At 36.6% G+C, this 27,916-nt stretch overlaps 1 protein-coding gene across 1 annotated transcript in view; it reads right to left on the bottom strand.

Annotated features, from left to right (window-relative positions):
• The window catches only part of NTNG1 (netrin G1), a 351,142-nt gene that overhangs the window by 42,908 nt on the left and 280,318 nt on the right, over positions 1-27,916 (bottom strand). The window contains exons 6-7 of the mRNA XM_011935216.1: positions 10,116-10,283; positions 4,188-4,322 (exon numbers count right to left, since the gene is read on the bottom strand). Coding sequence (XP_011790606.1) covers positions 4,188-4,322; positions 10,116-10,283 — 303 coding nt within the window. The remainder of the gene's footprint in view (positions 1-4,187; positions 4,323-10,115; positions 10,284-27,916) is intronic.

Genomic DNA, 27,916 nt, shown 5'->3' with positions numbered 1-27,916 from the left:
TCTGCCAGGCCTCCTTAAAATCTTATTATTTCTGTTTTCTTTCCTAGGTTATTCTTTCTGTGCTGTCTAAAGACCATTCATTCTAGTGGTTTATAAGTGTTTCACCTTTTAATTCAGAGAGACTTGCCTACATTTACACAGTACATAATTGGTGGCCTTTCAAGCAGAAAGTTTGCTGGTGAGCCTGGAGTTTTTAAAATGTTCCCAGCTCAAACCCCATAATTGCTTTGGGGTCAGCTTTGCTTCACTCTCTTGAATCAGTCTTGTCTCTAACCAGGAGGCTTTTTAGAAGCCCCCAGGTCAACAGTTTGATTCTTCAATAGTGGCTGAATTTGCTGCAAGTTCTGCAGTAACATTGCATGACAGCTTTTGAATGTGAATTCTTGTCTAGTTCTGTGGCATATCAACACGTGCTTGGAAGTAGTAATAATATTTGAGTGCTTACTATGTACTATGAGGTTCACATTCATTACTGTATTTGAACCTTCACAATTACTATATGTGTTAGGTCATATTATTACCCCATTTTAGATGAAACACCAGGCTTAGATGGTCCAAGTAATTTCCTCTTAGTCTTGCAGGTCATAAGAAGTGGAGATGGAATTCAGACCCTAGTCTGTATGAATCCAGAGTCTACTCAAGCATATTCACTTTTTCTATTCACAGAATATAGGCAACAGTGTCAGTTGCTGAATCCCTTTTTTAAATCTTCTGTTCCCAAACCCCAGTCCTTTTGGATCACAATTCCACATGGCTCCTTTTGACAATCCTCTGGGAGGACTGGAACCTTGGGCCTGGATCCCTTGGACTCTTCTTGATATCTCCTACTGCCTCCCTGGCAATGCCTACCTAAATGTCTGCTTACTTTCAGCTCATCACTGCAATACCACTGTCAGCCCTACTCTCCCACTGGTTTTCTGCTTGGCGTTGATTTTGTGTTGCCAGGTTAATAGCTCTTCTACTAATACTGTGGCCAAATCCAAGGATGGGTTCAACTCAGGGCAAGTGGAAGTCGAGGTGAGCAGTGGCAGAGGGGAAAGGGAGACAGGGATGCACTCGAGGGGCATTTTTGAGTGCATTCATGTGTGTGAGGACAGGAACCAAACGAAAAAAAAATACATATCAACCTTCCAGCACCAACTAATCAGAATGTACATCAACTATAATCCCGGAGCAGGTGCTAGTGGCATGCTACTGTGACACGCGTTACCCCGTTATTGCTGATCCTTGGTGACAGCCCAAGAGATCCCAGGGGAAGGCACTTCAGAATCTTGGTGAAGTAGCCATTTACTAACTGACAGAAGAATTTCTATATTTTAACATAGAATACCAGCCCTATGTGGGAGGGTCTAAGAGAAGGAAGAAAGATTTCAGAGTGAGAAAAATCTCCTATGTTCTCAAAGGTGTGTTTGGATGATGTTAAATTTATATATCAAATCTAATTTCAACCCATTCCATTGCTTTCTTTACTTAGGAGCTAGAATAATCTTTTTAAAAACAAATCTGTTCCTTTCATTTCTCTGCTTAAAACCATATGATGGAACCCATATCTTCTTCATATGATGATCCCCATTTTCCTCCCTGACAACATAAAATGTCTTAGTTTGGGATTCATGAAACCACATAACCTGGATGCTATTTAACATCTCCCCTTACTCCCAACATATATGCATGCTCACAGACACACACACACATACACACACACACACGTTCTGGAACACAGTGTGTTATCTGAGTCACCTTTACCCAAGCAAGATTCCTATCCTGGAAAGCTCCACTGATCCTTTAGTGCTTAACTACATGTCACTTCTCTGGGAAGCCTTGCTCCCCATGTTGGACTTCACCAATAAATAACATGTACATTCCTCTTATTGAGCTCTGATTACCTTCTATCATAATTGTTAGGTCTCTCACTCGGAGGTGAATTCCATGTCCACATGTCCTCAGTAGCTCCCTCTTTTCATCCTTCTGTGCCCTACCATTAGCCCAGTGCCTGAGTCATGGTAGGTACTCAACACATACTCAAAAGAATAAATGCATTTCCTCTCATCATCTCAGTGATCTACGTAACAAATACGTGAGGTTCTGGAACTGAGGCACAGAGGGTTTTATGATTTGTATGTGGTAGGGTAAGGCTTAAATTCAGTCTTTTGATTCCAGAAGGGAAACATTGGTGACAATACCATATCTTTTATATTACTCCAATAATTAATATAGAAAAATTGGGTTAGGTCCATTTTGAGACGCATTTCCCCAAAGCAGGATTTATTTATTTTCCTCTCCCAAGTCTTACGCTGAGTACACTCCAGCAACCCATTCTTTAAGTTCTGCTTCCTCAGGAGCTTTATTTGAGATCTTCTCTTTGAGAAGTGTGTCTTAATTACAAAGTCTCCTTATTCTTTATGCCTTGAGTCTTGGTGCTAGTTTTGATTTTTCCTTTGCCTATTGCCCTTCTCCTCTCCTGACTATTGGCCTGCTCTAGGCCTTGAGGTCTAGCTGTGCCATGATTGATAGCTTCCCTTTGAGCCCTGACACTTCACATGGTTGCTGGGATCCACCAACTCTCCCAGGCACTAAGGACTAGCACCTTCTGGAAAACAACAGCACGCAAGACTTTTAAACCATGGCTTTATCTAGGCCTTATGTGCAGGTGTGCAGCCTGACTTCTGACTATTTGACTGTCTTTCAGTGTTCCTCTCCAGCAAGGCTGGAGAACTTAGTCCCCAGTTCCTGGATCCCATTCTAACCTTGGCCTGCTCAATGCCAAAATTTCACCTTATTGCCAGAACTCATTGCTGCCCATGGCATTTCATTTTAGATTTACATTACTTAGAAGTATGGCTGCCAGATAACTATGTATTGCATAAGTAACAGATAGAATATTCTATAATATTCTATAGAAGTTGGAGCTACATAGTTATTATTATAGAATTCATCATACAGAATTTATTTTATAGAATATAAAAGTTGCTATTACTACTGCATTATATAAATAATATATAGTTTTCTATAGAAATTGGCTTTAGATGATTCCTGCATGCTGACATTTGTTTCAAGTGAAAAGTAAGCAAAAATAACTCCAGGGCTGTGCTGTCCAATATGGTAGACACATGTGGCTATTAAGCCTTACAATATGGCCAGCCCTAACTGACATTTTCTGCAAGCGTAAAATGCACATCTGACTTCAAAGACAATAAAATACATGAAAAATATAGCCTTAATAATTTTGATAGTAGTTATATGTTGAAAAATAGTATCTTATATAATTTGAGCTGAATATAATAGTTATTAAAATTAATTTCTCTTATTTCTTTTTATTTTTTTAATGTGGAAAATGAAAGCATCTCAAATTCCATATGTGGCTTGCTTGATTTTCTATTGAACCACACTGTTACACAGGATATGTCTTGTGGTTCTTTAATATTAGCAAACTACCTATGTATAGATGACATGGAAAGTTAGTTCAGAATTCAAAGGCAGAAAAGGTTATAAACGACAGAAGGAATCTTCTGCCTTGATTTTAAAATTCATGTTCCTTGTACACACTGACATGCCACCTGCCTGGACAAGCTTTGAAGACCTAGTAATCTCAAGAGAAATGAGGCTGAACCAAATGACATTTGTCCACAGCTCCCCGCATAGCGCCTAACCTCAGAGGTTTAAAATCAATATTGTTTTTTTGTCATTTATTTTACCCCACATTTAAACATTCCTTAGATTTATTACCTTTAGGTTTTCAGTTAAGATTCAGTGATGGGAGTGATAGCAAGGGTAGTAATAAGTTATGTAGAAATCATTTAATTTATGAACTCTGGAGCTCCAGGGTAACTTTCACTTCAAGAAACACATTAACCACATGCACATCACCCTTCATTCTGTGGTGAGGATTTCCAAGCTGGGTCCCTATTGTGCCACTTCATTTATGGTCTGGCCAGGTATATGGATCTCCATACAATATTTCAATATAAGTTGCTACAGCTAACTGAGGGGATTATGATGGGCTTCAAAAAAGTCAGCTGGACAGCTGATGGATTGCTCTCCCATACACTGGCCGCAGCATTAAGTAGCGTTTAAAACTTGTCAGCGGTTTGGATCTTTTTCTGCTCTGAGAAGCTGCACACACCGGCCTAGCCAAGCAGAATCAGCCATGCTGCAGCAGGCAGAGGGCAGCTCCCAGAGTTACTTACGTTGACAGCCGTAGTGCCAGGAATTTCCTGGCAGACACTCATCACACTTAGGCCCTGTTGTTCCAGTCTTACACTCACAAAATCCTGAGCCATTACAACGGTCATGGATTGAGCCCAAAGGGTTACAATAACACTCTGCAGAAACAAGACAACACACAGGCTGGAGACAAGTCTGCATGGCCGACGGGTTATCAACACAGGAGCGTCACGTACTTAAATGCATCACTTACTTAAAGAAAGATGTCCATTAATGAAATGCTTTGGCAAATATGGCTATTTCACGATCATTTGTTTATTTGCTTAGCCTTCCATGATATCATTTTTATGATAGGAGAGGAAATCAACTGAAAACTTCCAAGGAAATAAGACATGCTTTTCACTGGTAACAGATCGTAATGGAGATTCCATTTGTTAGGATAGTTTTAGATGGTTTCATAAATACCATGAGAAGTTTGTATATCAGGGATAAATCGATATGCCATCCGTGTAAAATGTGTTTTAAATTATTCAAATGGGCTTAGCCATTGCACTCAGTATTTGAGAACTGCTGAACATTTTAAAAGTACAACATGAATGCACTTTGCTCATTCAAAGGTAGTTTTACTTTATGATTTGGGACAGCACCTTAACTTATTCACGTATATACTATTTTGTGATGAGCCTTTAGATGTTGTATTTGCTAGACATATTAGTGCAGCTTTTATGCAGCCCAGATTAACAATCATGAAAGAAAAATAAACTTTGTAATAACAAATAAATTTCAACATAGTTATAACTTAAGATGTATATTTTTCATTATAATGTCTGCTGGCAGGACAATATAGCTTTGCAAAATAAAAGGTGAATAGAGTGTTTTCTTGATTCCTCACATATTCTTATATAGGATATTTTTACTTCTGAAGCTCTATCTTGCTTAAAGCTTGAACCAGAAATGGACATCCTTTAGGTTTCTATTAGCTGGAAAGATAGTGCAGGTAGCTTGCAGCTTTTGGGTACTGTGTGCTAAAGTTCCTTTCCTCATTACTCTTCTAATAATTTTGGGGAAGTTATTGTGCCTCTCAGTTTCCATTATTTTAAAATGGGTACATTAAGCAGTTCCTTCACTAAAAACCAAACAAAACTATACCGTCCAACTTACCAAGAGAAGTCTTGAAAATTTAGTTTAATATAATCAAGTTTAGCATATTAGATTTGCTATGGGGATTCAGGGTTTAGCCTTATAGATGGATCCAGGGGTTTGACTCTAAGTTTGTGTCACAGACACTAATTAGATATTCTTCAAATAAATGTGGAGTACCTTAGAATTATGATTTATTTTATGCTAATTAAGTCAGGTTTCGAGTTCAGTATTCTTATAAAACAAACATTTATATGATGAATAGTTACATACGTAGGTAAAAATAAAACTTAATAAACTCTAAAATGCTCTCTCCCTGGCTTAGTTTGTACTTAACAACTAGAGTTTTGTTTTAAATTAACATTTTCTATTTTAATATGCATGTGTATATGGAAGCTGATTAAAAATATTTTAAAATACTAATTTTGTGAAAGCTTTCAATGTTTGTCTGTACACAGGTACATTACAAATTTGTACCAATATCGAAACTGTAATTTTTTTCACTATTTAAAGTGTGTAAGTTGACAATGAATCACCAACATTTTGTAAGCCAGTAAGCAGAGTTACATCTGGCCAACGTTAATTCACATACTCCTCCAGTCAATTAGCCGATGACCATTCATTAATATGAGGTTTTAGAGGCAAAACATGTACACAAAATTAAACAAAACAGTAGAACATTTACACTATAATATATTCCCAGTCGTTGTCATAGGAAAATGTGGGTAAGTATAATGTTTTGCAGTCATGAAAATAAAGGACAAGAAGGGGTGTGACCTTCTCTTCACCTTATATAACAAATAATTCAGTTTTTAAAAAGTGTCATTTATGGAATGATGGTCAATGGTGGATGCTGGAGTAACGCAAAGAGCTTTGGAGGATCATATTTTATTCCATGAAATTAGGAAGAACATGCAGGACTGTTAGATTACAAAGCAACATCAAATACCTGGGGGGACTTGATTTAAAAGTTATACTAGAATTGATTTGTAGGTATTAAAAGTGTCTTATGTTCACCTTATTCTATTAAAGGTACCTCTGATTACCTGATCATGGGTTTCCAAGGGGAATTAAAAATAATACATCATAATTTTAAGAAATGTTTAGCAGCAGCAGCTGAACTCTGTTTCATTGTGATTCAAGGCTTGTTAGCAGGAATATTAATAGTGATTACTCGAGGTCACAAACCATATATCCTCTAGCTTCCTGCTTAATGCTCCAGTTTACATGAAACAGAAGCACGCAAGGATGTCATCTTCATGTAATCGCTGCGTCATCACAGGGTAATTACATGTATCTTTGGAGACATGGTTGTGTTTGGAATTTGTAAAAGAAATGGGCAAATTCACCAGTAATTACGAAGCAGCAATCACGGTGGCAACATGGAATACCCTGTTGCATTTTATATTTGCCATAATATAAAATGATGCAAGTATTTTACAACATCTATTTCATCACACAGAGCCTACATTTTGTCAAAGATATGAATTGTTCCTTCACAGCAAGGGTGGTGAATTTTATTGTCAGTTGTTAAAGAATTGGCAAAGGGTTCTGTTTTTTGTTTTTAATGTAGATAAGACTTAGATGAAGTTCAAAGTTTCCAAGATTAGTGCCTTATTCTGTGAAAGTGAATGGGGTAAATATCCCTTCATTTTCATTAGTGCTTGCTATACAAAATGGTATTAAAATTAACTCTGAATTACTTCTGATGTATCCTTTCAAATTTAATACTCAGTCCTGCCTCAAGCCCTTTAGGAATCTTAATTGTGGAAATAGCAAATAGGTACATGCTATCTCATAGGGCAAACCTTAGCAATGGAGCCACAGGCTTCCAAAGGCCCTGAGAAGGCAAACTCCAGCATTGTGCACAGGCAGCCCCAGTATCACTGCCCTCAGAGCCTCAAGCAGGGTAAGTGAAATCTACAGCTTTTTAAAGAAATTGTTATTAATTCATTGTATGCATATAAGCACTACAGATAAAAGATAGACCTTAGTACCTATCAGCTAGCCAGATTTTTCAATTCATTCTTTAAACACAATTTTCTCCTTTAGAAAAGGGCAATAATTTAGGAAATTAGGGTGGGTGAGGGAATAATGTAGCTAATATTACATTTTTTTATTTTATTTTATTTTATTTTATTTCATTTCATTTCATTATTTCTTGAGATAGAGTCTCACTCTGTAGCCCAGGCTGGAGTGCAGTGGCGCTATTCTCAGCTCACTGCAACCTCCATCTCTCGAATTCAAGTGATCCTCCTGCCTCAGTCTTCTGAGTAGCTGGGATTACAGGCACAGGCCACCACACTCAGCTCATTTTTTATTTCTTTCAGTAGAGATGTGGTTTCACCATGTGTGCCAGGTTGGGCCCAAACTGCTGACCTTAGGTGATCCACCTGCCCGGGCCTTCTAAAGTGCTGGAATTACAGGCATGAGCCATTGCGTCTGGCCTAATGTAGCTAACTTTAATAGTACTTAAGAATGCATCCCTTTGTGTTCACCAAGTACTTCGTTTGGTTTCAAGTATAAAATCCTAAATAGAAACAGGTTTAGCTCAATAAAATGGAATTTTCCAAAAGTTTATAATTTTAATTAATAAGCTTTCTAGAAATGGAGAATAAAACTCTTCTTGATTTTTAAAAGTAAAAATAAATACAAAATTGCTATTGTTTTTCATATTTCTTCTTCTTAGTTTATGTGATTTAAAAGGCAGACACTGAATGGACTGTTTTCTAGTCTGTGGATAATCAAATAAGGATTCACAACTGAACTATACCTCTTAAAACCGGATAGAAAGAAGCAGATTTGGAGTTCACAGTTTACCTCAGAACTGGAAAAAAGGCCAAACTTCCTAATAATAAAACACTCTAAATAAAATATACTGTGATATTGTTAAGTTACCTGATAAGAGAAATTTTATAGAATAAAATCTTTCCTTCTAAGGCTTTTATTAGATTGATTTAAAATATTAAATATTATAAAACATTTTAATCTTATGTATTTTGTAAAAATGGCTAGGTTTTTAATCCTAGAAATCCTAGGTTTAAATCCTTCCTATTTATTTTAGCTTTTTTGTTGTTTACCTATTTATAGCATGACATTTATATATTTTTACAAATGACATTCAGTAAAATGTACTCTGCATTCAAAATTTAGACAACTACATGTCTTTTGGTTTTTATTAATATTCTCAAGTCTTTGTAACCCAAGTGTTATGAAGACAATTGAACTTCTGTTCATAAACTCAGGGTGGAATTGCTGCTGTTATTCAAAACGCATACCATAAGTAAAAGTTTCACAAGCTTAGCTTTGCTAATTGTGTCAGTGGTTGAGAGAAAGTGTTTAAGCTTTGAAGTCAGAAACCCTTTGGTGTAAGATTTGGGTCAATCTGCCTTACTCTTCTCAATGACAAGATAGGGGAAATAATTAGTGTAATACTTACCCCACTGTTTTGTTAATGAGGATTAAGTAAAAACAAAACAAGACATCTACAAGCCGGTTCACAGCTGACTAAGTGTTTCCTGTGCATCCCATTTGATCCTCACCCAACTAGAAGGCTCAAATGACTTACCTATGGCACACAACTATGAGATAGCAAACTGAAATTTGAGACTAGCTTTCTGGCCTCTAAGTCCAGTACTTTCTCTCCTAATTGACAAAAAATAAATAAGGAGATGCTCTGAAATATAGAAAGTACTGTAGACACCAACAGTATTATATATATTTGGCCCAATTTGATTAAAAACAACTCTGCAGCTATTTTTTGTGACACTCGGATCTTGACGATCCAATCAGAGGACAATGGTCACAGAAATATGGATTGGATTTCTTTTCTTGATAAAAAGATTGCTTGTCATTTTTCAGCTTGTGTATCCTATTGAACGTACCTCAATGTGAAAAAGTCTACCTTTAAAATTGGGTGCCTATATAGCTACCTACTGGTGTGATAATGGCTACACATATATTTTTCAGCATTTCAAATATATGCACTGCTTAAGCGTGAATTATGAAGTGAAATTCCATTTATTGTTTCTTATTTTTCCATTGGCATCCCCACATTCTTAAAGACAAGTTTCACTACGTAAAAGGTAGATTTTCTGGGTGGGAAAGGCGCCTGGTCCTCCCTACATGCCAAGAGCAGTAGTCATTGGTAGGGAGGAAAGGGAAAGTGCTCAGGTGCCTCTGTGGACGCAGTTTTCCAGGGCTAAGATAATTAACTGCCTAGAATACTTTTGAGAAACTACTCTTCCTTTTTGGGAGCTGTAGGAAAATTCAATAAATGGAATTTCATTGCTATGGATGAAGAATTCAGACAAATTTTTACATTTCCAGTTGCTAGTTATTTTCAATTTCAAATAGCAACATTTTCAATCTATCAATACTCACTGATCGCCAATTATATGCAAGAGTCTGCACCCCACTTTTTCATATCTATAATTAAATCCTGTATAATGAGTTTCTATTTTGAAAGTTGAATGTATAATTTAAGGCTATAAGATCAGTTCAGAATCATCAGGTTTTAAAATTTCATACGAAAACAAAAAACAGGAAGAAAGAAAGAAAATTCTTAATTTCTCTAACATGATTTCTGAGATAATCATATTTAAAGCAACAACATAAGGATTCAAAGTATATCCCCCAACTATGATTTCAACCAATACAAGTAAAATTTAAGTCCACCGCAAGGATATTGGCTCCATTGAGAAGGTTCATTCTGGTTCAACCACGGTGCATATCACCAGCCTCTCCACCCTAAATATCTCCCCGTAGCTCAAAAGGCACAGAACAAAAGCTGAAATTGTAATGGAACTGACCTATGCACACATTCTCATCGTCCAGTTGTGCAGAAGCATTTCTGAAGTAGCCCAGCCTGCATAACTCACAGTGCTGCCCTCTAGTGTTGTGTTTACAGCTCACGCAAATGACTGTATTTAGCAGATCGATATAACTGCATCGATTGGAGTGGCCGAAGCATTCACAATCTTGCAAGGAAGAACAGAAATGTATACAAAGTGTATACAGTAGCAGAATAATAGCATACTACATGCTTGGGTAAAATGAGGGATGGAGAAAAGATGGTGGAATGGCATTACATATATGTGATTCAACACGACACATGGTGGCAACAGGTGGTTGTGACTGGCATGGAAATAGCATCTGTTTCAAGCGGGATAGAAAGGTCGGACATTCAGAACAAGACTGAAGATCGTTAATTCTTGGCAGACAAGATGAACAGAAGCATTTGCAGGTGTATGCCTTTTAAAATTTGGGAAGCCTGTTTCCAGTGATGCAAAAGTCTTTTTTTTTTTTTAAATTTTTGCAGATGGAGAATTTTACTGTCTTTGCACCATTTCCCTTATTTTCTCTTCATCTTTTCAGCCTTAAAAAAAGTGGGAGGGGGTTGTGTGAGCATTGAGGGTCTGAGTACCATCACCATGGCTCCTGTAGCTCTCTGACATCATGCCAAGACAGCAAATCAATCGGGGTTTGCTATCATGTACATATACATATATACATCATGACAAATTTAATAGAGTTCTAGACAACTAAACAATTATTTATTTTGTTTTTCCCCAATGCTAAGAGAAGATGGCTTTCTTAAGCCTTTCTTCAGACCAAATCTGTATGTGTATATGTGAGAGAAGACACAAAAAGTCGGGAGATAATTTGTGTGAGAAAGTGCTCTTCAGATTTCCTCCTTTTCTCTTAAGTTTCAAGAATAGTTTGCTATAAAAGGAGACTTAGGCAGCTACTGTAACCGCACATTTCTTTTCCTTGGTCTCTCTAAAATGTTAGAGGTGTCTCTGAGGCTTAGGAGTGATGGTGGTAATGACTAGACAGGGAGATGAAGAAGAGCATGAGAGTAGTTGGGGAACAGTGGAGGGTGACCAGATTTCTTCTTTCTTGCATCTCATCTAGAGCAAGAAGTTGTAAATCCAATTCAACCTTTTTAAAATAAATGGTAACGACAAAGTCTCTGTTGGTAGAAATAATTATCACAAAAGTGCGAGTGGTAACTAGGTGGGGTATCTGTTTTGTCTTCTTGGAATATGGGAGTAGGCCTAGCTGGACATTTATAAGGAAGGTCAACCAGGATACTGCAAATTTCGTTTGTTTAAAAATATTTCTTGCATCAATATCTTACTTTTATTTTATCCCACTAGGAAGCTAAGCACAGTCAGTATTTGAACACACATTCACTCTTTCATTCATTCATTCAATAAATATTTTGATTGAGTTAGTCTACCTATGTGTCAGGAAATTGGCTAAGTGTTGAGTTACTATTTTGGCCTACATAAAATTTGTCAAATATTATATTTTGATGACCAGAGTAAAAATGAGTAAGTGTTGTCAAGTAAATAATAATAAGAGGTGGCTAACTTTTAAACTTTTAAAAAAATTAATATGCTACCACTCATCAGAAAACTTCGTATTCATTTGTTAGAGAGCTAGTTACTACAATAGGAAGCTGAGAACAAGGTCCTGATGGAATGAAATCAAATTTGGATAGAAGCAAAGGAGGATACTGGAAATGGTGAAGCATAGAAGATAACCAGAAACAGTGTCAGTAACTTCGGGACACCAGTTGCTAAAAGAGAGGCGAGAAGAAAGGGGGGATCCTGAAGCCAAGCCACTTCCTTTATTTGAGGTGAGCTGTATCACCATGTGCACGTGCACAGGGAGAGAAGGGTGAGTGTGAGGAAGGGAAGAAGTCAGAGGAGAGGCGAGTATGAGGAGAGGGCGAGTACTGGGAGAAGGTGGCCTTGAGACTCCAATTTAGGAGACAGTGTAAGAAAATGCCCAAATAAATTTAGTAGTAAAGGCATGCCAGGTTGGTAATAATACTACCACCAATAATCATAGAGTTACAGGTTACTAAATTAAAATCTCTTGTAAAACAACAAGCGTTTCCCACCAATCCTCTGTACCGCTCTGAGTTATGCCTTATTTATACTGGCATTACTGACTTCTGAGGAAGTCAGAAAGGCTTCTAGAGCCTTCTCTGTTTGAGAGTTTGAAATAAAGACAATCTTTCAGGACTAGAGCCTTTTGAGAGCAGTGATTGAAGGAAGGAAACTCAATTCTCAAATCTAATTGCTTCCCAAGGACTTTTTGAGAACTGCCTGGAGTTCCTGAGGAGAGGCAATAACAGCCCTGCCCCTGGGTCCCCTCCTCTGGAAGAGGTCTCTTACTGGCTGTCCTTCTTCAGGTTCCCTAACCCGTGTTGGTTCTTGGTACATCTAATTTAATTAACAGAGCTTTGTTCAAAAGTATCTTTTATGTGCAAAAATTCACCTAGGAGCTTTCTACAGCTACATAAAAGCTTGTTGCCTGGAAGCTTATTTAGTAAATAAGACAACATATGCTCAGATAACCAGAACAAAATAGTATGTGCAGAGAAAAAATAGTGACACAAAGCAATCTAAGTAGAAGGAGAACTTCATTTAACATGAGGGAAATTAAAAAAAATGTCCTACAGGATATGCACTCTGAATCTTCCTTAGGGCAGGTAGAGTTTATTAAAACAAAACGGAATAGGAGGGAATGAGCATTTTAGGTGAAAGGAATAGAGTGAAGAGTGGGCAAAGGTATGAAGCTGGGGAAATGTAGAGAATAAAGCTAGTGACTTTTCATAGTATGGTTCCTTTGTGGGTACCTAAAGGATTCTGTAGAGCCTCCCCTATGGCCAGAACTACATGATTTAATCTACCTGACAAAGCTTTATCTGAGGAAAAAACCAAATCTGTAAGATACCCAAGTTCAACAGTTTAAAACCCATTCCATGAATCTCCGTAGAAATGTTAAATGTGATACTATCACTACTATTATCTGAATTTAATGAATAGTACACATTTCTGTGGTGACATTAACTATTCATGGGTTTTGTTGAAAAACTAATTTATTAATTTTGAAAGGAAAAGATAAATAATTGTATAAGAAACCATATTTAGCTAAACATACAATAGTATAACTTTATTTCAAGTGATAACTGGACACTTTAAATGTTTTATAAGCATTAAAATGTTTTATAATGTAGAAAATGGCTAATAATAACTTGATTCTTTCAAGACTTCTAGTACTCTTCTGAGACTTTGATAAAGCTGTTATTTCTGGCCATAATATATTTGATAATATAAAATAAGAAACAGATCTTTGAAAGTGATTTGAAAAACATGAGAGTATTATATAAATGCAAAGTATTTCAAATATGACTCTAAAACTGCTATACTATTTTTTGGTGTTCTGTTCATTTCCTACTTTTTAATACCTAGTCTTTCCACACAGGCACAGAACGTATTCAGATACAGCTTGAGCTGCATTATCCTACTAAGTTTCTGAAGGGATGATATTAATAGTTTAATAATTTTTTGATTCTTCAAATCACTGACCTCCCATGACCTCCCATTTCTTCTTATATAGCATCCATAGTCCAATCCTTATAATCACTTCCTTTTATATAATCCCTTGGCCTTCCACCCTCCAATTATAAGGAAATCTTGATCCCAGTTAAAAGTTGATGCTGGTTAAATTCAGCTCTCCAGGAAGTCCTAGCCAGAGCTATCAGGCAAAAGAAGGAAACAAAAGGCATTCAAATTGGAAAAGAGGAAATCAAATTATCTGCCTTTACTGATGACATGAACATATACGTAGAAAACCCTAAAGATTCCTGTAGGAGAATCCTAGACTGATTGCCGACTTCAGCAAAAGTTTCAGGATACAAAATCAATGTACAAAAATCAGTAGCATTTCTATAAACCAATAACATTCAAGCTGCAAACCGAATTAAGAACTCAATCTCATTTACATAGCCCCCAAAATAAAATAAAATACCTAGGAATACAGCTAACAGAGGAGGTGAAAGATCTCTACAAGGAGAACTATAAAACACTGATGGGATAAATTGTAGACAACACAAATAAATGAAAAAAATTTCCATGCTCATGGGTTGAAAGAATTAATATTGTTAAAATCACCCATTACCCAAAGCAATCTAAAATTCAATGCAACACCTATCAAATTTCCAATGTCATTTTTCACAGATTCAGAAAAACCAATCCTGAAGTTCATATGGAACCTTGCCCCAAAAAAGCCCAAATAGCCAAGGCCAAAGCATTTCTAAGCAAAAGGAACAAATCCAGAGGCATCACATTGCCTGACTTCAACTTATATTACAAGGCTATAGTAACTAAAACAGCATGGTACTGGTACAAAAATAGACATACAGATCAATGGAAGAGAATAATAGTAATAAAGCCACATACCCATAACCATCTGACCTTCCAAAGTGGACACAACTAAACAATGGGGGAAAACAGTGCTGAGAAAACTGGCTAGCAATATGCAGAAGAATGAAACTGAACCTCTATCTCACCCCATACAAATATTAACTCAAGATGGATTAAGGACCTACATGTAAGACCTGAAACCATAAAACCATAAAACTCCTGGAAGAAAACCAGGGAAAAACTCTTTTGCACATCAGCCTAGGCAAAGAATTTATAATGAAGACCCAAAAAGCAAATACAACAAAAACAAGAATAAAAAAAAAAAGGGACTTAAACTAAAGAGCTTCTGCACAGCAAATTAAATAATCAACAGAATAAACAGACAACCTACAGAACGGGAGAAGTATTTAGAAATTACGCCTCTAAAGACTAATGTTTAAAATCTACAAGGAACGCAAATAACTCAACAAGAATACAACAAACCACCCCATTAAAAATTGGGAAAAGGCATGAACAGACATTTCTCAAAAGAAGATGTACAAGTAGCCAACAAACACATGAAAAAAATTCTCAGTATCACTAATATTCAGAGAAATGTAAAGTAAAATCTTACTAAGGTGCCATCTTACACCAGTCAAAATGACTGTAATTAAAAAGTCAAAAAGCGAGAGATGTTGGCAAGGATGTAGAGAAAAAGGAATACTCATATACTATTGGTGGGAATGTAAATAAGATCAAGCTCCATGGAAAACAGTATGGAGATATCTCAAAGAACTAAAAAGAGAACTGCCATTTGACTGAGCAATTCTACTACGGGGTATCTACCCAAAGGAACATAAATCATTATATAAAAAAGACAACTACAGTCATATGTTTATTGCATCACTATGTATGATAGCAAAGTCATGAAACCACCCTAAGTCTCCACTAACGGTTGATTAAATAAAGAAAATGTGCGTATACACCATGAAATACTATGCAGACATAAGAAAGAATTAAATCATGTCATTTGCAGCAACATGGAAGGAGGTGTAGGCCATTATCCTAAGTTAACTAACAGAGAAGCAGAAAATCAAATATTGCATTTCTTATGTATAAGTGGGGGTTAAAGGAAGGGTACACATGGACATAAAGATGGAGAAAATAGACCGTGAGCACTCTAAAATGGGGGACGTTTGAAGGTTGAAAAATTACCTACTGGGTACAACGTCCAATATTTAGGTGATAAGCATACTAGAAGCCCAATCCCCAGCCATTATGCATGTAATATCCATGAAACACACAAGCACATGTACCCCCTGAATCTAATTTTTTTTAATTCAACTTTTCAGCTCTTCATGCTCATATCCCAGTAGCTAAATGTGGCTAGTTTTTCTCCAATCATTTAGAAACAAGTCTCATTTGAAGTTCATGACCATAAACCTCAATGGGGTCCCCAGAACTGCCTGGTAATCCTTCCTGAAGCAGGGGGCTTCTAGAACACCACACTCTCTAGGTTCTCCTCCTTCCCAACCCATTATTGCTTTTTTCTGTCTTTCGCTTTTTGTTCTCATCTCCTCAAATGTCTCAAGGTTTAATCCTTGGACCTCTTTGTTTCCTACATTCGCCCTAGATGATTTTTACCCAACCCCATGGTCTATATGTGGGCCATTCCAAAATAGTTATTTCCAGGGTGGACTGACTTCCCAGTTAATTAGTGAGACTCCCTGCAGCATCATCCATTGTGTGCCACTGCCTTCCTAGAATTTTCACTTGGATGTTTTATAAACATTTCAACTTTAACTTGTTCAAAGCTGAGCTCTTTAGTTGCCTTCCTAAACTTGCTACTCACCCAGGATGCTCTATCTCAGTAAATGACTACTCCATTCCTCCAACTGCTTAGCTTACACCTCTCACCATCTCTACCACCTTTTCCTTAGATGCATCATCAGCCCTTTCTTGGATTATTGCCATCATCCCCAAACTGTTCTTCTGGCCTCAACCCTTGTGATAATGTCATCTCCACACAGCAGACAGAGTGACTCTCTCAAAACTTTAGTGAGGTCATGACATCCCTCTGCTCATCATCCTAATGGCTTCACATCTTATTCAGAATAAAAGAGGAGTTCATTAATTCTCTAGTGACCTAGCACCTGTCCTCCCTGGGGGCTCATTGCTAGCACTCTCCTCCAAATTCATGGCACAGTGCCTCCATGTTGCTCTTCGAACACACCAAGCACTTTCCAGGGCCTTTGCACTTGCTGGTATGGAATACCCCCAGACATCTCCATTATTTGCTTCCCCACTTCTTTTTAAAATATCTTCTCAAAGACAATTCTCTGAAAATTTAATCTGAGATAATAGCCCCTACCCACATACCCTAATCCCTCAATTTTCTAATCTTGTTTATATTTTTTCATATAATTTATAATATTCAAAAAGTATATGCAAAAATAACTTCTCCCCCTCCAGTTGAGAGTAAATATTCAAGGGCCAACTGTGTCTGTTTTGTGTACAATTATAACTACAGAACTTAAAATATTGCCTGGCATACACTAAGCACTGAAAAAATATTGTCAAATGAATGAATGAAGGATGATCCTGAGACCCCTTCCTTTGAGGGAATAGAGGAAGATACAGAGAAAAGCTATGTTTAAATTCATTCCTTCATCATTTGAATTCCTGAGGAGAATCTGGCTATATCCTATATATTAAGGAGTTTAGAAAAACAGTAGCCACAGAACAAGCTACAGCTGAGTTAGTGATTATTTTAGCTGAGAGTCGACTACATGTCTATTAACAGATCAGCTTAGGCAGAGAAAAAGCAGGTTTCTGAAAATTGCTGTGGTTTTATATAGTTTTTAATCTCAAATTGCGTATCAGATAAGTTTTATTACTGTTGTATAAGCAAAGCTAAAGGGAGTCTTTAGCTTTACGTATACACAGTGTGGCATGGCAACCATTGGAAACACATATTTATTGAGAACTACCCTCATGTACAGCCATCATGTACAGCCATCATGTACAGCCATCATGTACCAGAAGACAAAGGGAATGAGGTCCAGGTCTTCAGATTCTAGTGTGGGGTTTCTCAGCCTTGGCACTATTGCCATTTTGGGCCAAATAACTTTGTTGTATGGGGCTGTCCTGTGCATTGTAGGCTTTTCAGATGCATCCCTGGGCCCTCTATGGACTAGATGACTAGATGTGGTAGCACCCCCCAAACTGTGACAAACAAAAATGTCTCCAGACATTGCCAAATGTCCCCTGGAGGGCAAAATCTACCACGTCCCCACTGAGTACTACTGTTCTAGTGGGAAGATAGAAAAAATACTATATATGTGTAATATATATGATATATTGCAATATAGAAGGTAGTTGTGATGAAGTACTTAGTACCTAGCCAGAGCAATGAAGGCTAGAGGTGTTTTACAAGGGGAAGGGTTCAAAGTTGACTTTCTAGATAAAGAAAGGACCAACTCTCCTCTAAGGTTTAAAAGGTTCCTTCTGACTGACACTGGCTGGGGAAGACCTGGGCGGATAAGAGTTCCAGGAAATCAAGAGGTTGGATACAGAGAATGAAAGAAAAAGAATGTTACTAAGAGGAGGGGATTCAATTTCTCCTCTTTTGCCTCCTTGTTCTTACTGTTCCCCATGTTGCCTATAATTACATTAGTAAATTATCTCTGTAAATATAACATAAAATACAATGAATGTGGCACAATTAGAACAGGTAGATTTTTTTTTTTTTTTGGCCAAATGAGGAAAGCTAATTCAAATCCAGAGCTGATTAAAATTAACTTTAGACATTCAAAAAGAAAGAATTTGAGAAAAAGACCTTAAAGGTGAAGGAATTGGAACTCTAAAAAGAATTTTCCCTTCACTGCATTAAATGGAGTGATTCTGGGAATTAAGAGGCTCTAGCATTTTCTTTGTCTTTTCCCCACCCACAACCCTGTCTTGCATCCTTATGTAGCTGTTGAAGCTCTTCCACACATATCATTTGACGATGATGTCAATTTGTCTATGGTAAGTCTACCTCATTGGGTAGCTTCTCCCTGCCTCCAGGAATGTGTCTGGACCTCATTGGTGCTGTGTCCTCAAGAAACTAGAGATGCAGGGTCAAATTCCAGGTTCAGAGGCCTCTTATATATCCAGCACGCTTGACATGACAGAAAAGAGATGAACTTTACACATGCCTTTTCCTTCCTTTCTCCTTCACCTCCTTTGTTTCTTTCCATATGGCATCCCTATGGTGGCTTCAGTGACTGCCTATATGACACACCACATACCCAAATTGATCTGTTACCCTCTGAGCCTGCATCTGCTCTTCTCATACAGGACTTATTTCCCAAAATTTCAAACCTAATTGGGTTCCCCTCAACCCAGATTGGCATCTTCTATGTTCCACGGTTAAAAGCACATTTGAGAAAATTTTGACATATGGTTTAAATACTCTTGGTTTCCCTTTTCCCATTTCCTGACCAGTTTCCACTTTTTCTCTATATGCCACAGAAGGACAAATTCAACATTGATTAAAATCTGGGAAATGACTAAATTCAATAAGGAATAGGAAAACATTATGGTCATTTTCACCAAATGGGTCAAACTAAGTTCAGATTTTATTAATAAATGTATTTCTTTGTAAGAGGTGTTTTATGAAAAAACAAAAAACAAAACCAAAATGTGACATATGCCCAACAGTCAAGGGTGGAAAACAAGACACACCTGTTACACAGGACATTTAAAGAAAAAATGGTGAAATAAAAACAGAAGTCTTTATGTTTCCTGAAAAATCTTCATTCTGTGAATGACAGATGCTAGCTGGAATGGGCCATTCATGAGTCACAGATGAGATGCTGCTCACTTTCATTTAAAGAAAGTAATATAACTACTATTTTTGGATCATAAGCAACACTTAATCCAGTGCAGATCTTCACTTGTGTTTTTCAAAGTTATTCAAAACAGTTTTTTGGAAGCATAAATTCCAAGATGTTTCATTGGTCATAAAGCGAAATGGGCACCATACATGGAACCTGCCATTCTGGTCTCATGAAAAGCATCCTTGAAACTCACTATAAGTGGGTTTCCTTATATTCAGTGCAAATGAGTATCCATGATGGTGCTCTAACATTCATGATCTGAACAGGAACCTCAACCATTGTAATTCTTATTCACACATTAATCTTTCAGAAAACAAATGTAGCATTTTTAATTGCAGTCAAGTTTCTGAGTGAAGCATTTTTTTTCTTATAGATGATTCTCAGTACTATTTGATGCATTGATTGATATCAGTCAACATGCCTCACCAATAAGCTGATGGGTACACTTCACAGATATTCCAGATTCATACAGTGCAATGTTTCACAACACATAACACCATGAAATCACTGTATGAATCCAAGAATTCCTACCTCTCTTGTGGTTTGCAACTTGAACAGAAGAAACTGTTGACAAAGCTAATTTGGGAGCAACTGGATAGGTTTAAAAGAATGAACAGTAAATTAGAAACAATAGTGAAACGTTCAAACTGTAATAACTTATCACCAACCCACTTGAAAAGTAGCCCTAAATTAACAGACTATTTGCATCTGTTGTTTCTGGGAGTTTGTTTCAATCACAAAGTAAGGCTTGTATTTGGCTGAAAATGGTTCAACATTGTCAGTAATACAGTTTAGAAGTTTTCTTTTCAGAGGGAAAAATCACTACCATTTAAATCAAGAATCCAGTGAAGCAAGGATTGTTCCCATAACAATAAGGATAGTAGGATTCCCTACTGTCAATCTTTTAAAATAGTAGTTATGTTGTCAGTTGACATTATCATTGCCTCGGTTCACCATGACATTCTGTGTCATGATAAACTAGTCAACATATACACCATTCAGGCTATTCCTGTTGAACTGATTAGGCATCCTAGAACATAGACCCAATAGTCAGCCATTCAGCAGCATTTGGGCCTATCTCAGAGGCACCTTGAACATGTGTACCTTTAAAAGTTGTCTTCTCAGCATTTATTACCTTTTTGATGATATCAGCTTGTTAACGGCAGGGATTTCTCTCTATGTTTGCCTGCCATTTATTTTCCAATTATTCATGAAGAGTTGCTTGTGAAGATAGCCAAAACAGAATAGAGCCTGATGTTCTTTGCAGATGCTGACGAGATAAATTATGGCTGCATAGAACTGGCCTCTGCTACCAAGTGCACCTTTCGCTAAAATTTCAAAGTTTAAGCACTTTGCTCAACTGGGACGCTTCTCAGTAGATTCATTTGAACTCATTATCCACATTCTAAGAAAGTGCAACTGGTATTATGTAACAATATTTCTGAAAGTGTTTTGTCCTGTGACTCTCACAGACAACACAGCAAAATAATTAAATGGGCGTATTTCAGGTTTTGAACAATGCATAATCTTGTTCAGCTCAAAACTCACTGTGGAGAAGCGTTGTCTTAGAGCCTGTGTTGTATAATTTGTGAACTATGAAATTCAATAGGAAATACTGAGTGACATTCCACTGAAGATGCTGTCATTGAACTTGCCAGGGAATAAAGCCACTAAACCTCTTCCGAATCCTTACAGAATTATACTAATGGGGCGAGCTTGATCTGTATTTCTTCTTTCATATATGTATGCAGAAACTTGAAAAAATTCATTTGGAGCAGATGATTAAGATAATTCTATTTGCTAGTAATATATGTATCTAGGACAGTCTAGATTTCATCACTCTGATCAAGGACTGAAAATGCAGCCCTTCCAATTTGACTACTCAACAAATTGCTAATATATTTTGTTTTGCTAAGCAGCTATTTCCTGGTTCCTCCTTTTGCTCATTTCCTCTTCCATCTGTATTCATTAGAGCTTTAAAGGAACATCCTGTATATAACTAAGGAAGGTGGAAGCCAAGGATGTGCCTTTTTTTGAAGAAGAAGGAAGAAGGCAAAATAATACAATCTTATATTAAAATAAATTCCTATTTATACATGACTATATATATCTATAGGCTAGACGTTAATATTAATTTAACATTACACTGAAGCTTATGAATTTTATTGCTCAGCCTTTAAAAGTTCTCTTCCTGCGTAATCACATTTCTGTCTATCAGTGTTGTTTTCTTTTTCCTTTTTTATTTTCTTTTTCTTCTTTGACATTAGGAGTTAGAAAATAATTACTGCTCTAAGGATAGACAGAGAACAGATTGCTCTAAATGCTGGAACACATGAATGTTAATTGATAAAGAAGATAAAAGGAAAAGTTCCAAGAAGGAAAATTTACTGTGATGTAAAGACAGACAGAGAGAGAGGGGGAGAGAGAGAGAGAGAGAGAGAGAGAGGAGGGAGGAGGTAAGGGGGTAGAAGGAGAGAGGAGACAGGCAGTGAGAAAGAGTGTGTGAGAGAGGCTAAAGAGAGGGAGGAAGAGAGGAAAATGGAGAGAGGGAAAGAGACAGAGAGATTGCTCCAAATTTTTGCAAGTCAGTATGGAGCAATAGTCAGAGAAAACAGATCAGTCAGGTGTCACAATGCTACCTCTATGTATTTTCTCAGATCCTCAGTACAACTGAGGTACCAGTTGGTTGACTTAAAAGTAAGAGGAAGACATTGAGAGGATGTCTGTGCCACTCACACATTTTTAAGTCTTGTTTGCACTGCACACTGTGGTGGCAACAGAAGTCTAGACTCCTCTTGGGACTGACTGACCTTCAGTGTAATCTGGTAAAGGGTTTTTTAACTTCCATGCCATTTAATTTTCCCCTTCATCTTTCACTCTAATATTTTTGGGACACTCTTCATATTAGAAAAAAGATTGAATTATGATTCTTTCAAAGAAATAGCATTCATGATAATGCTCTTATTTTGTGCCAAAAATGGCATATAGGATTTTCCCCCAAACATGTGGGATTTTATATCAGTAGGAATTTTACATGCTCCTACCTTGTTTTGGGTTAGAAACCTCAAGGGAAGAAATATTCGGCCATATCCTATTAAACTTTGGAGGATCTGCATGCATCAGGAAAAATCAGGGTATGTTATTTTCAGCTATAATGTCATTTGGTCTAAACAGAAAATTATATGGATAAAGACACAAACCACACATCTGCTCTTTAACTTGGCTGTGATGCACTTAAACAAAACATGACTTCCACATCAAACAAGAGCAAGCAATTGATGATTCCCAAAACATTGAATGGACATTAAATATATAGCTACTTCCCTACCAAAGCTGCACATTTACTTTTAAAATAAGGTGGAGTGTTCTTACACACACACACAAATACAAATAAGGACTTCAGCAGTCCAAACCATTATGGAAAGCTGGTGCCTGAGCCTAGAAGATAACACTAAAGAAATAATTTCTCACTTGAGGATTCCATTCTCCTCATTTTATATTTACAGATATGAACTGGTTGCGTTAGTCTTTCGTGACAGATTCTTTGGGGTGTGTTTTAAGTGTGAGCCATTATCTCTGAGAAGGAGTGGATATATTTGCTATTTTTATATGTGTAGTTTCTCGGAAAAGGAAAGAGGGATACCTGGCGGTTTTGGCTTATGGAGAAAAGTCCAAGCTGCTTCCTATTGTATCTAAGGTTCGTATGTATGGGTGTGTATGTGTTTTCATGATGCCTTTACCTCAAAATATGCTTCTAGAGTTATTGGTTCCAATGCAGAAATAAATAAAAGCATCAATTAATTTAAGAATTGGTATTATTTATGTCTTGGTATTATTTGTGTCTTCCAGTTATGGAAGGCAGAACATCCAGGCTAGCATTTAAAGTTTTTAAACTACTTTTGTGAAGGTGCATAGGGCATGACTATTAAAGCAGCTATTTTATGACTAAAATCCTACCATCTATTGAGTCCAGTCTCAAAACCACATGTCTTGTATTGTCCTTTGGTACCACCCAGGTCCGTAAGGACGGCTCTTGGCTCTAAATTTCTGTAACCTGTTACTTTCAGTGCTCCTGTTTTCTCACTGATATGTGGGCAGACATGAGTTTTAATATTGCCAGTTAAAATTTTATAGGTCAATTTCTCATCTCTCTAATTGGATTGGATCTCTTTGAAGAAGGGCAAAGCCTTGCAGAGGGCTTCAGTAAATATCTGATAATTGAGAAATAGATATCAAGTGGCTATGCTACTGTAAACAGGTTATTATCATGTTGTTTCCTCCATAATTAGATTATAGTGCCTTCTTCCAAGACAAGAGACTTGCACTATAACTTTGCTTTTTAAATATTTGCTAGAAAAGCTGATCCGATAGAGCCAACAGAGCTGTTGCCCTGTTCTTCTCTGTTCTCATACATCTATCCACAAAGGCAAAGGAAATCTTGATGATATCTATGAAAATTTATGAAGGAAGAAAGAATGTAATAATTTTCCACATCGGTACTCAGGTGTTATTAAAGAAATAAGTATTTGGTAACATGTAGGCAAAATATGTAAGTTAATTGACTGAATGTTGCTTTTCACTTGAATATTTTGATGATGGGTAGATATTGAACGGTAGATATTGAGTTAATAGGACAAGCCTACTTGATCTGTGATGATCACCTTTGAAAAACTATAAATTTGTGTTCTGAGGAAATTAATATTGTCTGTATTCACAGAAATTGTTTTATTTAATAAAGCTTTCAAGTATTAGTGTGGTTTTACATTAAAAATGTATTTGTATTATTAGTATCAGATTAAGACAATCTTAGTTTCGTGAACGAGCTCTCGCTCTCTCCACCTTTTTCTGTACAGAGACAAATATAGGTCATAAGTGGGGGTGATGTTTGCAAGCTTAATGTTAAGTAGTGACTGGTTTGTCTTGATGAAATGCAAGTACTAGTATGATTTATTATTTTGTTATTGAGCTTTGCCAAGAAATTTAAGTAAAGATAATAATTTTATATTAAATCAATTTTAGAAATGAGTTCTGAAAAACAATGCTATAAATTAAACTTTATTTCATATTTGAATATTTAAAATATTTGTCTGTGCCTGTATTTTAGTATAACTCCTTTCTTAGTGTTTTATGATTTTTTTTTCCCCCCAGGATGCTGAGTTTCCAGTTTATGGATCTTCTTATATGTATTTAAAAAATTAATGTAAGTCATTTTACTTTCAAATTGCTGAGACTTCTTGACCTGTATGCACTTATCAAGATAGACATCTCACTTACAATCTGTTCCTACTGAGAATATAACTGTCTTCCGTATTGTGTACCTAAAATATTTTCTTGGGCAGGGGAAGCCTTTGTGTTTGCCTGGGAATATAATTTGACTTTTTTTTTTTCAAATAATTTTCATTATGTAGAATGCCTAATCTCCTTGAACTACTAAATCTCAGAACCACCAGCAGCCATCATATGAAAATCCTGATAAAATTCATACATATGTCCAGTGGGACAAAATTTTATGTGCTCTGCATTTTCCTTGGGAGAAAAATGTTATCCTGTAAAAATGGATACTGAAATTTGTGGCCTGTAAAGTCGGATAGTGTGTTACTGACTCTGCACATATAGATTGTAACATTTGGCCGTAATGAGATTTTTTTAAGTTAATATCTCATCTTAATTTTTTAAATGTATTTTGTTTTATAATTGCAAGACCAAGTAAGAAAACAACTTAAAATTAGCCAATTACTCTCTGAGTAATTTTACTTTTTATTCTAATACCTTAGCATGTAGTAAATGTTCAACAAATATTACTAACATTTAATTCCCAGAAGTAAATGAAGCATATTAGAGGCTACTTTAATAGTTAGACTGAGAGTAATTCTATCTTATCACATCCAATTTCAATGAAAGTTTTTGTAGAATATGAAGTTTCTGTGAATTCTTAGTGAGAAAAGTTCTTAGCAATGGAAACAAATTATAATACATCAACAATATTTGTATTGCTTCTTTATATGAACTGTTGTAGAATGTATTAATTTCTTTTTTTTGTTTTTCACAAATCATCTAGGGAAAATCTTTGGGTCAATATGAATGTCTCAGAGTGCTGTTTTGTTACAAGGCAAAGGGCACTGGGATTCAGAAGATGAGAGGTCTGATCCCCGTTCTGCCACTGAGGAGCTATCTAGCTGTTAATTCCTCTGGATTTTACTTTCCTTATCTGTAAAACAGATAAGGAAATTTCTAAGGTTTCTCTCAGCTGACAAGTTCCATCACTCCAGTGGTTTTCTCATGGCCTAGCAGCATCATAGTAAAGTTCATGGAAGGGTGATGCCTGTAGATATGAGGCATATGTCATTTGGAGAATCTAGTGGATTAAGAATTCCTTGTGTGATGAGGAAATTCTCCCTACATGCCTTGACTGTGGACCTTTTGACTGTCAGTGAAACCCAAACTGAATTGAGAAATTATTGTAAGGGTGAGGGGAAGGATTTTGATATGCTTGTAAATGACAAATCATTCAGGAATAGCTTTTTTATGGAAAGCACTTCTTCTTAAGGATCCTAGTTCCATACCTTTAGGAAAATTGACGATTTGTCTTGAGGATCTCCCTGGTCAGGCTCCAAAGACTATGTCTACATAGGTAGTATGGAGACCAAAATCACTTGCTCCATAACTGCCTTCTTTAAAATACAAAATATCTGAAATGCCTTTCGGTTGCTATTATTAGTCTGAATTTTCAGATTGTATCTGTGGGAAGCTTATAAAGTAATCTTATATTTAGGATAAATTTATTTAAGATATGATGCATGTAAATAGAGCTCAGGCTGGGTTAAAAGCCCTGTTCCACCACTTTGACGATTCCTTAACTTCTTTGTGCCTAGCTTTTCTCATCTGCAAAATGGAATACACAATGACACTATCTGCTACTCACTGTTGTCAAGACAGAATGAGTTAATATTTGCTTGGCGTCGTAGTGAGCATTCAGTAAATGTTAGCTCATTCTATTTGTGGTTGCTATTGTAAACAACAATCAGATTGCTGTGCTATAAACAGTTACTGACTCGAAGTAGGAAAATAATATCGTCCCCTTTATTTTTCAGTATTAATTGTTCTTAAAGCAAGTGATCTGATAAGTTAAAAAGATCTCTTAAGATCTAGCTTACTTTAGAGAATAATCCAATTCTAGGGTCTCCATCAATTACTATTATTCAGAAAGCAATACAAATTATTTTGTAATACTGTGGACAATATTTGATTTTTAATCTTTAATCTGAAAATGGTAATTCCTAAATTTCTTTAGGTTTAGAGCCACATCAGCTTAGAATATGAATCAAATAGGTAGTTTCTCCAATTTTTTTTTTAAGAACCCACTCCCAAAACTGTTACATGACAATTTACTGGTGGCACTTGAAATCAATTTTCATGAATGAGAAAAATTGAGATTTTGGTTATAAAAATGAGACTCTGGAAGGAAATCGTTTCCTCTTCTGCACCCAAGCAAAGCTCACTGCATTGTAAGTTGAAGAAAACTGTGATAGAATTGCTAAACCTGACTGTCTAGTGCTGACGTCCCAGTGAGTCAAGCTGTAAAGCAAGCTTGAAACAGAAAACTAAAGACGGTTTATTTACATCAGGGAAGCTTTAGAGGTAGAGTTGCTTTAGAATTGTAAGTTGTCTTCTATCACACATGGGATTTACTGAGCAGCTTTCCATCCACTTTGTGGATGGCCTTGAAGAACATTGCAAAATGTAACTTCCCCATCAAGGAGAAAGATTTCTGATTTTTTTTCTAGTATTGTCTACCGTGTAATATCTCATATTTTAGTTTAATTTATATAAATGAGAAGGTTAATTATAATGTGATGGTAGAATGAAAAAAGTCCTAGTTTGGAAATTGGACATTGAGCTGGAATTCTGGTTCTGTCATTATTTAGATGCTTTAGGGAATTCATTTAAGACTTGGCTGCCTGGTCTGAAATGATGAGGTGGATGAGTTGCTTTTTTATTAAGTTTCCTAACAACACTAATGCTTACACAATTTTTGGTTCTAAAATATGGCAACCTGTGAGAAACAGGGTACCACCATGATATGATACGCCACTGCTGAGAGGATGTTAGTGAACCTTCCTTAAACATTCTTCTTCCCTGGCATATGAGGAAAATATCTGGTGGAGATGAAATTGCAAGGTCTCTTTGGGTTTATACAGTCACTGCTGTCATTCCTCAGGAAGCCTGGAAATAGCATTTTTTTTAAATTAAAAAAAATTTTTTAAGCATACACCACATTTGGGCTGGAAATAACATTATTGATGCCCAGAAAGAAATCCACAGGACCATCCTGGCTAACACGGTGAAACCCTGTCTCTACTAAAAATCCAAAAACAAAATTAGCCATGCGTGGTGGCATGAGCCTGTAGTCCCAGCTATTTGGGAGGCTGAGGCGGGAGAATGGCGTGAACCCGGGAGGTGGAGCTTGCAGTGAGCCGAGATTGCGCCACTGCACTCCAGCCTGGGCGACAGAGTGAGACTCCATCT

The sequence above is a fragment of the Colobus angolensis genome, unplaced genomic scaffold (genome assembly GCF_000951035.1).
Source record: "Colobus angolensis palliatus isolate OR3802 unplaced genomic scaffold, Cang.pa_1.0 Scaffold141, whole genome shotgun sequence".
In the NCBI taxonomy this organism is placed as follows: Eukaryota; Metazoa; Chordata; class Mammalia; order Primates; family Cercopithecidae; genus Colobus; species Colobus angolensis.
The sequence above is the reverse complement of the archived record's forward strand: the minus strand, read 5'-3'. Positions and strand labels throughout refer to the sequence as shown.